The 14,443-nt window shown below is 42.8% G+C and overlaps 1 protein-coding gene across 1 annotated transcript in view; it reads left to right on the forward strand.

Moving 5' to 3' along the window:
* Positions 1-14,443, forward strand: part of LOC134456041 (vasoactive intestinal polypeptide receptor-like) — a 169,783-nt gene that overhangs the window by 103,002 nt on the left and 52,338 nt on the right. Inside the window, exons 4-5 of the mRNA XM_063207467.1 lie at positions 7,376-7,476; positions 12,278-12,375. Of these exons, the coding sequence (XP_063063537.1) occupies positions 7,376-7,476; positions 12,278-12,375 (199 nt within the window). The remainder of the gene's footprint in view (positions 1-7,375; positions 7,477-12,277; positions 12,376-14,443) is intronic.

The raw sequence follows: 14,443 nt of genomic DNA on the forward strand, positions 1-14,443 counted from the left end.
TCTCTGGACCCATCATGCTGCCTCCTCCGCTCTCCATTTAAACTCTTCACTTCAACTTCTCTTAACTCCAGACAGAAGTGTTTGCTGGTTGAGTGGTAGTCGTGTCAGGCAGTTACTGAGCACTCTAGATTTCCTCTCACTCTATCATCTATTATCTCACTGTCAATGCCTCTGTCTCTCTGTAGTCTAACAACACTAGGGAGTCTCAGCATCAACATATTTCCAATTTCAGAGAGAGAGAGAGAGAGAGAGAGAGAGAGAGAGAGAGAGAGAGAGAGAGAGAGAGAGAGAGTTGAATTTAAGTATATGTGTGTGTGTGTCTCCTTCTTCACCCCTTTTCCCAATCCGCTGTGTAAAAAAAACCCGTCCTGAGTCTTCCTTCCCCATCCCATCACATGCTGGAAGTAATTGATTGTGGAGCTCTGCATTCCCACTTGAGGAAGATTACAAGCTGAAATCATGAAGCCACGTCTCAGCTTACTCAATACACAGCAACGGGAGATACCAGATACGAATGTGGAGCAGAGTTAGTTAGCCCAGGGCGAAGGTATTGCATGTCGAATAACAGAAACCCAGAAAACAGAATATGAGAAGATCAAGATTTACTATGTCTGCCAGCTAAGAATACATTCTCTCATGTGTCGACATGCATAAATATGTTAAGTGATTAATGGCAAATACAAGGAAATAAAGTGGCAATGTTGAGTCAGAAATAAAAAGCTTTGAATACTTTCTTGTAATAGTATCCCTCATGAGTTGATAACCAGTGTAATAAAAAGCATAATGAAACTATAAATGCACTCAGAGAGTGCAGATCTCCGCCAAGGAAGCTGTTTGGTAGAACACTTGACTATGTTACACCCTATTTTTTCAAGTCTTTCTGTCTTGTTTTTGTGGAGTTAGAAACTGGAATGTCAAATTTCGCCCTATCCCACAATGATTGTGATTGTGATTGTGATCCGGATCACTACTAAAATTTCATCACTTGTTCCTTTTGTCATTTCCAACAACTCCACAAAATGTCATTAAAATCTGTGCATAACATTTTGAGTTATCCTGCTGACAGACAGACAGACAGACAGACAGACAGACAGACAGACAGACAAACAGCCCAACAAACAAACCAATGCGACCGAAAACATAACCTCCTTGCTAGAGGTAAAAAGAAAATACAATGTTTAGGCAGATTTTAGATTCAAGATTCATTGAAAGGACTTGGTGTCAAGTATCCCTGGTATTTACACCATTAGGACGGGTAGGCGCTAGGTGTTTGCAGCGGAACACATTATCAGGTATGTAACTGAGTGTCGCCAGGTTTTTTGTCCACTTAACACAATACACCCTCTGCTGAGGCAGGCCCACCACAGGCTGATTAGCTGTTAACTATTCCTAGCATCCCAGCTGGTGTCGCTTCGCTTCTCTTCAGCCACAATCAGTTGCTTGATATTTCTGCTGTACTGGCTAGTTCTTGTATGGCCTGTCTGTGAGCCTGCCCCCTGATTCCAGTTTCCCTTAACAGTTTTGCCATCTTGCTGGTAGATGTTAAAGGTGCACTGTGTAGGATGGTGGACAGAGTAGGTATTGCAGCTATGTCACTAATTGAAACTCTGCTGCATATTGCCAAATTTGATCTTTTGGTGAATATTTGCTAAGTGATAAATTCATATTTAGTATGACCAAAGTACAGTGAGTGTTTGCAGCTAAAAATGTTCATTTCTGGAAATTAAAAATGGCAGACCTGGGCCCTCATTCATCATCAGTTCGTAGAATGCCTTCTAAATTGTGTCCTACGAGTGAAATATAGAATGGTCGCAAGTAGGCCTACAGAAAAATCGGGATTCATCAATTGTGCGTTAGCTGCTCCTACACACGTCTCTGCATGGTAAATCCACCTCCCAAATCACGCAAGTGCACGAACACACTCGGGGTAATTTGCATCCTGAACTGTAGTAACCAAGTAACCATATGGTATTACAGTATATTCAAATGCCATGTTAACTTGAAAGTGCCACCCTGTTTAGAAAAATGCAGATTGGCACGTCACATGAAGTGCTGGAAGAGATGGAAACATTTCTGCGTCATAAGTGGAGATGCTGTAGACAGGAGGAGGACAGTGTTTTAAAATAAGTAAAAGAAGGAAACACACATGGACGTTAACACTGTTAACAGCAGTGTTAATAGCACACAGTCAGAGATTCTAGGATTATTATCCAGTCTCTCTGGTCATACTCCATTACAATTCAAAACAAACTGTGTGAGACGCAGTCCATATTATTTGCAATTTCATGTTTATTCCACTCGCACACATGGTGTAAGGAGTTCGTAGATTTAAGCATATTTCTACGGTCAAGTACATGTTCATAAATCCCACACTTTGCTCAGGAAAGATCGCACGCATGCTTTACGCACATATCTGTGACTAAGAAAGCTTGATAAATGAGGGCCCTGGACTTTTTCACATATGAAAGGTGCCATTTTCCCAGTTATAATGAGAATCATACTCAGAGAATCATACTCAGAATTTGATGGTGGTGGTAAGTATTTATGAAAAAGGTAATATTTGTGAATGCGCAGCATGAATTCTGGAAATAAACTACTGAAAATAGTACACAGTGCAACTTTAAGGCTGATGTTTGATGTTAAATCAGAAGCAAAAAGTCATGAAAATGAATGAATCGAATGTTGCCAGTCCCGGAAGACAGAAATGTTTTTGCTCCTTTCGCCTTCTCTCAGTGAGACCCTGTCATCTTCATAACACAGAAGAGTGAGTCTCCTTTACAGAGCAGTGTGTTTATGTGTTTTGGGCACACCTTTGTTTACGTACTCCTGATTTGTTTATATACAGGTGTGTTTTTTTGTATCTCAGTGTGTTTGTGTATTCCAGTGTGTGTTGGTGTATCTTAGTGTGTACTTGTGTGTTGGTGTATCTCAGTGTGTGCTTGTGTTCTCTGCGTGTGTGTTTTGGACTCATTTTTCATCCATGTGTGTTTGTCTCTACTTGGTGTTTTGTATACTGTCCTGCAGAAACGACTGCTGACTTGTATATTTCCCCCTGCTTGATGTCAGTCAGCGTGTTTTAATGTATTGCGGGATACGTTTTTAACCAAACTACTGAGGTTTTGTCAGTTTTGTTTACTGTGATTAGTGTTTGTTTGTTCCACAAGCTAATTAGCCTGATTGCTGTGTGAAGCTTTATGCTGTGTCTTTTTTTTACCGTACATCTCTGGTTAGCTAGGCTGATTATAGGCTACTATATGAAGTTTTATGCCGTATCTTCTTTTGCCATACTGCTCAGTGCTCGCCCTAGTTATTTGTGCTCTATAAATAATGTGAAGGCTGTGACAGCGCAGTGTGACAAGGTGACATGACATGAACACCAAACAACACACAGAAGCAGACATCAGTCAGCTGAAACATAATTTTGAACACAATAAAGTATAACAGCTTTAAATAAGTTTGAAATCCAATACAGTTTAGTATTACAATACAGCCTCACATATGTGGGCCTATGTATTTTAACGGCAAAGCTGGGGCTCCTGAAGAATACATGGGGCTCCTGAAGAATACACTTTGTGTTGAAATTGGTACCTAAGTGGGGACCTCAATTAATGCCCAATTCTGTTCACATTGCGGTTCTGCCTGTGCTGTTTGTGTATTCATTTAGTGGAACTTCAGAAGATACACCATGTGATCTTTACTTGAGGGATGTTTGCAGCAAATCCTCCAGACTCTCTCTACTTTCTCCAAAAGAGCCAAAACATTTTTCAATTTAAATCAATGTTGTGCATTGTTTGACGTAGGCCTACTTGTAGTAAACACTGCAGTTTACCATAGCTCTGTGTTCCCCAACCTTTTTTGTCTTACATACCCCTTGAGCTTTTTTGTCGTACCATGAGTACCCCCTTACCCATGCTCTATGTTCCAATGTGACTATGCTCCATACATTTGTTCATTTTTCCACGTGCCCCCTGCAGTGTGTTCAGTGTGTTCCTGTTTGGAAATCAGTGGTTCAGATGATGACCCTGTACCATCAGATTTTCATCTTGGATCGATTTTGTGCTGAATTTGGTACGTATCAGGGACCTCAATGAATGCAGCATTTCGTCCTGGTTGCTGTTCTGCCAGAACACATTGTGCATAAAGTTGGACCTTCACTGGCTACACTGTATGGCATTTGAAGACTTAAATGTCTGGTAAAATTAGCTTTTTTATTTGGGTTAGGGCTATACTGCCTAAAGGCAAAACGTAATAACTACACCAACATTGTATTGGACAGAAAATGCATTCAAAGCCTTGGTATCAGGTTGGATATGCAAATTTTACATGGCAATGTCTCCAAAAAAGGGAAACATTTGGACCATCAGGTTAAATGTCCATCACAAGAAAAAAGGAGGTGTAATGAAATCCATTTTCAGTCCCAACTCAATTTTCACAAGTTGTGTACCAGGATACTGCACTTTGCCTTTGTAGGGAAGTATAGGCTACTGCGAATATGAGGACCTTCCCTAATGTAGCAGCAGAAGATTAATCCACATCTTACATTCATTTTCAGGGGCAGTCATAGGTAAGTGGTTAGGGCATCAGACCTGGGGTGAGTTTCTCAAAAGAGAAGTTGTTAGCCTGTTAGCAACTTCGGTAGTTGCCAATGGGAAAATGCATCGAAAACAACAAAGTAGCTAATGTAGTAAGCAACTCTGGTTTTGAGAAGTTCACCCCAGGTTGGTGGGGGGAGTAATTAACCAGTGCTTTCCGCCATCCTCCTTGTCAAGGGTTTATGGTTCTTGTTTTGTAATTAAGAAGAGTTATTGTTACCTGACAGTTACATGGAATATTGGAACACCTCTTGACAATTTTTTTGTATTAGTTTTGTTTGTTGATCTGTATATAGCTTATTATCATTTGAAAACAGGGAAATACAATGTTTTCAATGAAGGAACCTTTAAGCGTGATCAAAGGTTAAAGATTGGACTCTGCCTCAGCTCTTTAAATCTCCAAAATGGTCTCACAGCAGAAAAAGTTTGGGAACCACTACATTAGGCTAATTCGATAAAATAATCTATTGCCCCGCAATGACAACTGAGTCCCCCCCCCATCCTTCCCAACGCCCCGCTAGGGCTCCTTAATGCCCCCCCATTGAGAAACCCTATGTTATACTGTACACCCAGTAAGCAAATTCCTAGAGTTAATGTTGAGATTTGAGTCATGATCACACAGACGCTGTAACATTTGATAATGGAACCCTGTGTCATGCTGGCAGTGTAGTGGCATAAAAGTACTGACTGTGGTAGATACAGCACATCACGCTGTGCCACAGCTGTTCATGAATGATCACTTCCAGTCACTTTGTCATGGTGTTTTGATGTGTTGAAATGATATTAAACCTTGACACACAAATCAACCGCCCGCCAGGAGCTGAGAGCTGCGAGCTGACACAGTTTTTTATCATTAGGGCTGCCATGTGTTCCTGCTGCTCCTGTTGCGTCTGCATGACGGCTGAGAAGCATCTTCATTCCCATTGATTTCCCACAGGCAGCTTCAACAGCACCTGACAGGCATGAAAAACTAGCTCAGATAGTAGGCAAGAGAGTGAAGTGTCGTTCCTAGTCACGCTCTGGGCTGCATTTCCCCCAAAAAAACAGTTAGCACATAAGGCTAAATAGTTCTTAACCCAATTCAGACTGGGCTTTTTTTTGCATTCCTGCACCCCCTCATAACTCATGAACGGAATAAGGTATGACCACCAAACTTTGGGGAGATGATCTACATATGGACATCTATGAATGACATAATTTTTGTGTCATTATCTGGTATTATGACGTCATTATGACATCATCTGATTATAATGCCCAAAATCTCGCCATAATGTATTTTCCATCAAATGTAGGTAATGCACTTAAATTTTAATGATTACATGCTTCAGACCACTTAAATGCTCACAAAGTTGTCTGATGCTAATGGAAATAACAAAAAAATATGAAAAAGGAACAATAATGAGACTTAGATCAGTGATTTTCAGTCAGACATACCTGTCAGAAAACCGTTGCCATGGCAACGGCAAAAATGATAAACATAATCTTTTGGTACTAAACTGTAGCCAACTAAAATTTAGGAAAAGTCACCATGTTTCGTAGTCATAGCTTAAGTTGTTAAGGAATTATACGACATCAAAGTTGGTGCGGGCACTTTTAGCCCCCCCCCCCCAGTCTGGATAGGGTTAAGTATGAGGTGCCCCTTAGGCAATATGTCACATCACAAAAAAAAAAATCAGAATTGTATAAGCTTACATAGCCTACAATATTTTTTCTCACATGCAAATAAAATGAGTATGTGAGTATGGATATCAGAACATGGCATTAACCCGCACATCCACAACGGTGTGTGAGCCCCACCTGTTTGTCTGGTCCACTTTCTGTATTCAGAACAGCAGTCTGGCCCTCAACAACACCCAGCCTCACATGCATGCACACACACGCACGCACACATGCACACACGCACGACCGCACACACAGGCACATGCGTGCGTACACACACATACACACACATGCATTGCTGACCTTCCCCTGAGGCATCTTCCTGTCTCTGTCTGACCTAGCAAATATTAGTGTGCCTCTCTCAGGAACCAACACACACACACAAACTTCCCAGTCTACCTACTGGTATTCAGCACCAGCTAGTGGGCCACACAGGTCACAGGTCGAACATGTACAATACACAAACACACACAAACTTATGCACGCACGCACACACTCACACACACTCACACACACACACAAACACACACACACCATCCGGGCCCTGAATCTATACAGCCACACACAACTTACAGAAGCATTTGTATCCACATGGCAACCACACAGACACACACATACATTATTATGTGCGCCCCATCACCCACACACCGCACAGGGTAACACACACACAGACCACACACACAGACTCTTCTGTGCACACACATACTCCCTGCACACCACTGGCATGTTACTGTGTTCCCCATCACCCATCACTCATACACCACATGGTGACGCACACACACATTCTCTGCACACACACAGTCCCTAAACAGCACACACACTCTCTCTACTGGACACTGACACATATTTATTATGTGTGCACCGTCACCTCTACACTGCACAGGGTGACGCCTGGCTATTCAATTATCCAGCAGTGCTGGAGATGAACTCTGCAGGTTATTCATTGTTGTTATCGCCGTGGCAATATTTGTTTACATCAGGGTCTAGCCTTCCGCTTGTTTTTGGGTGTAACCTGTCGATACCCCCTATGACCTCCATAGTGACTTGTGGCTGCAGTTATATTTGTTTTTTTTTCACATAGGGTCCTAACCTTTTGCTTGTGTGTTGCTTGTTGTGGTTGCCAGGTAACCTGTCTAAGAGGTGTACGGCGGAGGGTTGGACGGAGATGCACCCCCTGACCATCGCGCTGAACTGCGGCTACAACATGAACAGCAGCGCTGAGGATGTTAGTAAGCTCACTACTTGTTTGTCTGAATAAGAGTTAATCAAAGTTTAATGCTGTTTTCATGTCTGCTCTTCTTTTTTTCTCTATCTTGTTTTACTTTATTCATTTTTAGAGTGAATTCTCTGAATTCTTCATCCATTACATTACATTAAACTTAGTGACTTACAGTTATTTTGGTACAAGGTATTGGTTACAGTTCCTGGAGTAGTGTGGGGTTAGGTGCCTTGCTAAAGGGCAACACAACCTTGGAGTGAGATAGGTAGTGGAAAGGTGGGATTTGAATCTGCAAACCTCTGATCTAAAGCCCATCTCCTTAACCATTAGATTATGGCTGCCGACTCTCCTTTCTCTGTCCGGCCCTTCTTGCGTTTCCTGTCTTTTTTTCCTTTTTTATTTTTTTTATTTTACTTTCCACAATCTCAACCTATTTTTCCCAAACCCGCCTTCAACCCCTCCGGCTTATTGGAACCATAGAACCAAATATATAATCACATTACAATAAAGCCACGGCACTTGCACCATAGACCCAAATATATAATCATATTAGAGTAAAGTCATGGCACCTGTACTGGCTGGATGTTCACCTCTCACTGCTATTTCTGGATCAGGCCTGGCAGAAAATCGTCCGTGTAATTGTGAAACTCGCTGCTTTAATGTTCACCCTATCAAAATTCTCTTTCTCATTTCAAGCATCTTGGCTCCCAAAGCAGGGCCCTCCTCCATACTAGTCTCCCTCCAGCCCAGTGCACTCCACTCACTCCCCCATCCTACAGCCTTCAAACAGCCCAATGCACTCCACTCAGTCTCCACCATCAAACTGTCCCCAAACAGTCTTGTGCACACCTCCACCACGCTAGTCCCCAAACAGCCCTCTGCATTCCTCCATGGGGGTCCCCCATTTGAGTCCCCAAATACCTGTGCATATTTTCATCACTCGAGTCTCCAAACAGCCCCTGTGCATATATTCATCGCTCTATTCTCTATTCACACGCTGTTCAATCCTCCAAGGAGTCTCCAGACTGTGAGTCTGATCAGAATTCAGAGTGTTAATGCAACACAACTACACATCTCCATCTCCATCTGAATCTCCACCCCACTTCTCCTCTCCTCTCTTCTCCTCTCCTCTCCATCTCTTTTCCAAGAGAAATCAATCAGCAGGTCTTAAACTGAGATCCAGTGATGTATCCCCCACAATAAGCTGCAGCTCTATTTAATAAAGAGAGTCGGGGGACCAGATGAAGTTATTGAAAGCCTGTCACTCTGCAGCGCCACTGCTGCATTATCGACCCCTCCCTTAAGACAACACACACACACACACACACACACACACACACACACACACACACACACACACACACACACACACACACACACACACACACACACACACACACACACACACACACACACACACACACACACACACACACACACACACACTTAGGGAATCAGGATTACGGCGCTCAGTGAAGTGGCAGTGCAGAGCTTGGTACACTGGGAGTGTGAAGTCTTCTATCCCTTAATAGTGTCAATTTTATATCTCTTAAGACAAAGCTTAGTGCGTTGGGAATACAGCAGGAATACACGCCTTTGGAATAACTTGATTTGTGGACCATATCAGCATTTAACAATATAAAATCACAGTGAATGCAGGGATGAAAAGCGATATGTGGCTGTACAAAAAGATGCAGCCTAACAAAAATGGGGTGCATTTTATACATATTGCCTTAGTAGGCCTACATATTTGAGTTTGCTAAGTTTAGAAACAACATCAGAGAGAATTCAGGAAGTCGCCAGAGGCCCTTTCTTCCTGTGTTCCACTTTCACAGCATTTTTTCTTTATTGAAAAATGAAAATAAAGTGTGTATGCTGTGACACTATGACGTTACAACAGTGAACGAGAGAGAATAGGTTCTCTTTACTTCCGCTTGCATGTTTCAATGTTCAATGTTATTGTCCCCTTGAGAAGATCCTTCTCGTTTTCAAGGGGCTCCAATCATGCCGTCCCATGTCAACATGTCATTTGTTCTCATAATACTATTATATGTTGCTTTGTCTTACACTGTAGTTGAATGCACAGTCTTTGACAATGTGTCGTGTTGAGAAAATCCTTTTACATCCCCGCTGATTACCATTCTTCCTGTGTCTAAGTTTTTGGAAGAATCCTAAAATGCACAGTCAAAAGTCCAGTAATGGGTGGGGGGTAGAAAAAGGAAGACAGAGAGAAAGAGAAAAAAAACGAGACATTGGGCCGCTACAAGGTGGTGAAAGCTTCCTGGCCTGAGTGTCCCGCTGTGAGGTGCTGGACAACTGCTGTGAGGCCGCGGGCAGCTGGTACTGCAGGGAGAGGAGATGAGGAAGTGTGTTTGTGTGTGTGTGTGTGTGTGTGTGTGTGTGTGTGTGTGTGTGTGTGTGTGTGTGTGTGTGTGTGTGTGTGTGTGTGTGTGTGTGTGTGTGTGTGTGTGTGTGTGTGTGTGTGTGTGTGTGTGTGTGTGTGTGTGTGTATGATTGCCATGTGCATACAAATCATACAAATGCTTCTGTAAGTTGTGTGTGGCTGCAAAGATTTAGGGCCTGAGTGGTGTTTGTGTGTGAGGCGGTGGGCAGTTGATTAGTATGCCTAGCAGCTGCTGTAGCAGGGTAAAGTAAAGGGGGATGTGGATCCTTAAAAGGAATTTGATGTAGCGGTGACAGGCAGCCTGTGGCGGTGGCAGCCCTGCAGGGGAGGGGGGGGGGGAGGGGTGTAGGCCGAATTTTAGTCTCGGGCACGGAGTGTGTGTGTGTGTGTGTGTGTGTGTGTGTGTGTGTGTGTGTGTGTGTGTGTGTGTGTGTGTGTGTGTGTGTGTGTGTGTGTGTGTGTGTGTGTGTGTGTGTGTTTGTGTGTGTGTGTGTGTGCGTGTGTGTAGGAAGGTCGGTCAGGGTACTTTTTGAGTGCGTTTTATGTGTGCTATGAGAGAGAAGAAGGTTGAAATGATGTGCTGTGCATGCGTGTGTGCGTTTGTGTCTGTATGTGTGTATGGTCAGGGTACTTTGTGTGCCTTTTATGTGTGCTATGAGAGAGATGAAGGTTGAAATGACCATGTCCACTCCACAAAAGAAACTTTGTGGTGAGAAACTCTCGAGTCCAATGGAGGGAAGATTATAGCTACAAATGAATGACATTGTGTGTGTGAGGGCCCTCATTCATACAGGTCAGGTCAGTCAAAAACTGGACATATTTTTGGAGTTTGAATATGCTTCACCCTTTAGCCAAAGAGCTTTGCCGGTTCATATGTAGGGCACATAGAGTTATTATATCCAGAGGTGACTAGAAGGGCATCTGACTCTCATATGGATGACCGCTCACTCCATGTCCATATTACCAGATATGACTGGATATAGATTGGATATGGCTGCAGCCTAGGGACCCCCATCTGCCAGACGGGCCCTGGTTGGACAAAGTGGGGGGAGAAATCAATAATATTTTTTAAAAATCATCTGTTGTAAGTTTTAATTTTCGATCTGGTTAATTCTCATCCCTGGCTCGGAATTATGACATCGTCAATTGTTTTGTGGAATTTGTCTTCTGCGAGGGCCTACAACAACCTATAGCCTAGGTGCCCCATACCATCTTAATCCGGCCCTGTCACTCTCTTTGACCTGTTGTAATTAGAGATGGAGGAGAAGTCCAATAGTGAGTTCAGATGGTTAGGGTGTTTAAATGGGAAAAGCGGACCTTTAGGCTAGTCTTCATGTATCTTGTTTTCTGTCTGTGGTAGGCAGCCCTATAATAAACACAAGAGTATTCAAATTATTAACTGCAGTTGTAGAGCCTAATTCAGAGCACACAGCTCAGATTGCTTTCACAAATTAGACCTTGCAAACTTTCTCTTGGCTAAATGAATGCAGAGTTCATTATTTCTCCACGAAACCATATAATCCTGCAGAAAATCATCCTTTATTTCAGAAAATAAACCTTTTATTTGGATTAGTTATGGCCCATTCCCTTCCTATTTCAAAGTGTTGATGAAAAGCCTGGCGGTGTAGTTCTTAGGTTAATTCAAATGCATAATTAATAGCTATAGCTTTGCCCAGACTCAGCCTGTCTGTGTGGAGTTGGATTTTTGCATTGCCATTGATAAGACATGAAAACTCTCAAGCGCCCGCTGGGTCTGTGCTGCTCGATAGCTTTGATAGCTGCTCACAGGTTTGTACACCCCAGCTGATAGCTGCTTAAAGGTTTTAATGTGTCAGACCACCAATGTAAACACCACTGGAGAACAAGAACTTTATTGTTGAGGCATGAGCCTGGCTAATTGAAGTCATGGTGTAGGCCTACATTTATAACTGAATATGTGATAAATAAACTTAAACATTGAACTGCTACTGTTTGAACACATCATAGCTCCCTGACCCTACAGTAGGCCTACCGTTGTGGAGCAAGAAATTGATTGTTGAGGCACAATGTTTTATTTGTAGTTTATTTAGCAGGGACAATGCAGTGCACATTATTACAAACTTGACATGGCAAGGCAAGTTGAAGTAGTTATGCATGTATATTTACCTCCGCCAAGGAGGTTATATTTTCGGTCGCGTTGGTTTGTCTGTCTGTTTGTTTGTCTGTCTGTTTGTCTGTCTGTCTGTCTGTTTGTCAGCAAGATAACTCAAAAACCCATGGATGGATTTCGATGAAACATTGTGGAGCTGTTGGAAATGGCCTTCTCTCTCTCAGGCTATTGATATCTGTGTTCTATACAGTATGAATATGTGAAATGCTTGTTGAACCTATTAGTTTTAACTGTTCTAATTGGCTGTCTCCTAGGATACGTTCTACCGCTCTGTGAAGGTGGGCTACACCATTGGCCACAGCGTGTCTCTGGTCTCCTTGACGATGGCCATTGTGATTCTCTGCATCTTCAGGTAAGACTCCAGCTGACCAGCTTTTGACAAACACACAGGCTAGGCAAGTAACACACACACACACACACACACACACACACACACACACACACACACACACACACACACACACACACACACACACACACACACACACACACACACAAAAAAGCTACGTGCATAGGCTACAAACATCAAAGCACACTTGAACACACATCCAGACAAACACAAATGCACTCAAGCAAACACAAAACAAATATGCATGCACAAACGCACGCACACACACACACACACACACACACACACACACACACCAGTGTTAATTTCGTCAACCACGACGATGACGAAAATATTTCGTCAACGCCCCTTTTTCCCTTGACGATGACGAGACGATGACGCAATAAAAAATGCCTCCAGCAAATAAAAATATGACGGAAAAAAAAAAAAAAATTCGTCAAGGAGACTAAGACGAGACGAAATTTACAAGCCATGGACGAATGGACATTAAAAAATGTAATTATTTATAATTAATTTGTAATTTGTAATTGTAATATAGGCCTAAGTGTCTTGAACTTCATTGGTGATTGCGCGCTCACGCTGTGTTGCCTGGCTTGTCTCTGCTGGCAGCCAGTGCATGGCGCGGCTCAGTCAGTAGTTCTGTAGCCTAGTAGTTCAGTGAGTCCATTAAGTTGAGTTTAGGTCCTAAAACATTCCCAGAGAAAGAGAGAGAAAATAGCCGACGTTGAGGGAAGTGTTAATTTTGAAACATGTTCAACAACCCTCTTGTCCATGACGAAGACGTGTTTCTGCAGTAATGACAGTCGCGCCAATCCTCCTCTGATACTGTCATTCTAAACCTCCTCGAGCTTCCACTATTCTCCTTTTCACGTAGGCTGTCTTAGCCCGGCGTTCGTTGTCTGTTCTTTTTTTGTAATGTTTGCTATATTTGTTGTTTAACCAAATGTGTAGGCAGTTCGCAAGCAAATCATGAAGGTCGGATTTGTGAATTGATTTAAATCAGTCACCGCGGGAGCGCGCGCGCCAGCAGGGGGGAAAGTTGGCCTGTCTAAACAGAGGCACGGCTACTGTAGCCTAGTTTTGAAAAGAATCAATGGATGGGCGATCGCTGAGGAGTTTAAAACTGTTGAGATTTGAAACTTTGAGATTTGAACTTGTTCTCGTCGAGAGCAACGCTAAAAGACCCGAGGAAGTCGACAGCATCTCCATGCGTCTGCAGCGTCTTCCTAAGTTCCAAAAACTCTTTTCAGGGTCATGCTTATCGAGCCTCGACACCCCCGACAAACAAAACAGCATTAGTGTTTAAATATTTGTATGTGCATGTCCTTTCTGTCGTCCAGTCTGCGTACCCCTGCCTAATTTTTCCTGGGACTTCTGCATGGCATACGAAGTGTGCTCGCACAATCTATTTAAGCGTATTCCACGCATACGAGTCATTATCGTTCTCTGCTCGCATTGCCAATTGAAAACAAAAACCGCTAACTTGCATAGTCTAACATCAGCAATATTTTATCTGACTCGTGGTCATCGGGAAGCCACTATCAGGGAGACTTCTTGGACTTCATGCAGACTTGGGATGTCTGGTCTTCCCACTGTCGGCAATCTGCAGGCTTTGTCACGCGGTCAAGTGAAGAAGAGTAGCTTCCCCCGTGATCAAACTCAAAATCAAATAGTAGCCTATGCAGCAGCTTCTAATGCATGAGAGAGAGAGAGAGAGAGAGAGAGAGAGAGAGAGAGAGAGAGAGAGAGAGAGAGAGAGAGAGAGAGAGAGAAAGAGAAAGAGAAAGAGAGAGGAAAAGAAAGAAAGAGAAAAAGAGAGAGAAAGAGAGAGGAAAAGAGAGAGAAAGAGAGAGAGAGAGAGAAGCTTGCACCTGGAAGTGTGTGTGTGTGTGTGTGATGCTCTTTTGCTCTATGATGTTGAAATGACTGATTTGGGTTTTGGTGGAAAATGACCAAGTAACAAGGTGAATATTTGCTGCAATAGGCTATATTAGTATTGAAATAACGATAGCCATTGTAGGTTATTAATTTTACACCACAATATTGACTAAAATGACTAAAATTTGAAATG

Source organism: Engraulis encrasicolus, chromosome 9 (genome assembly GCF_034702125.1).
Source record: "Engraulis encrasicolus isolate BLACKSEA-1 chromosome 9, IST_EnEncr_1.0, whole genome shotgun sequence".
NCBI lineage: Eukaryota > Metazoa > Chordata > Actinopteri > Clupeiformes > Engraulidae > Engraulis > Engraulis encrasicolus.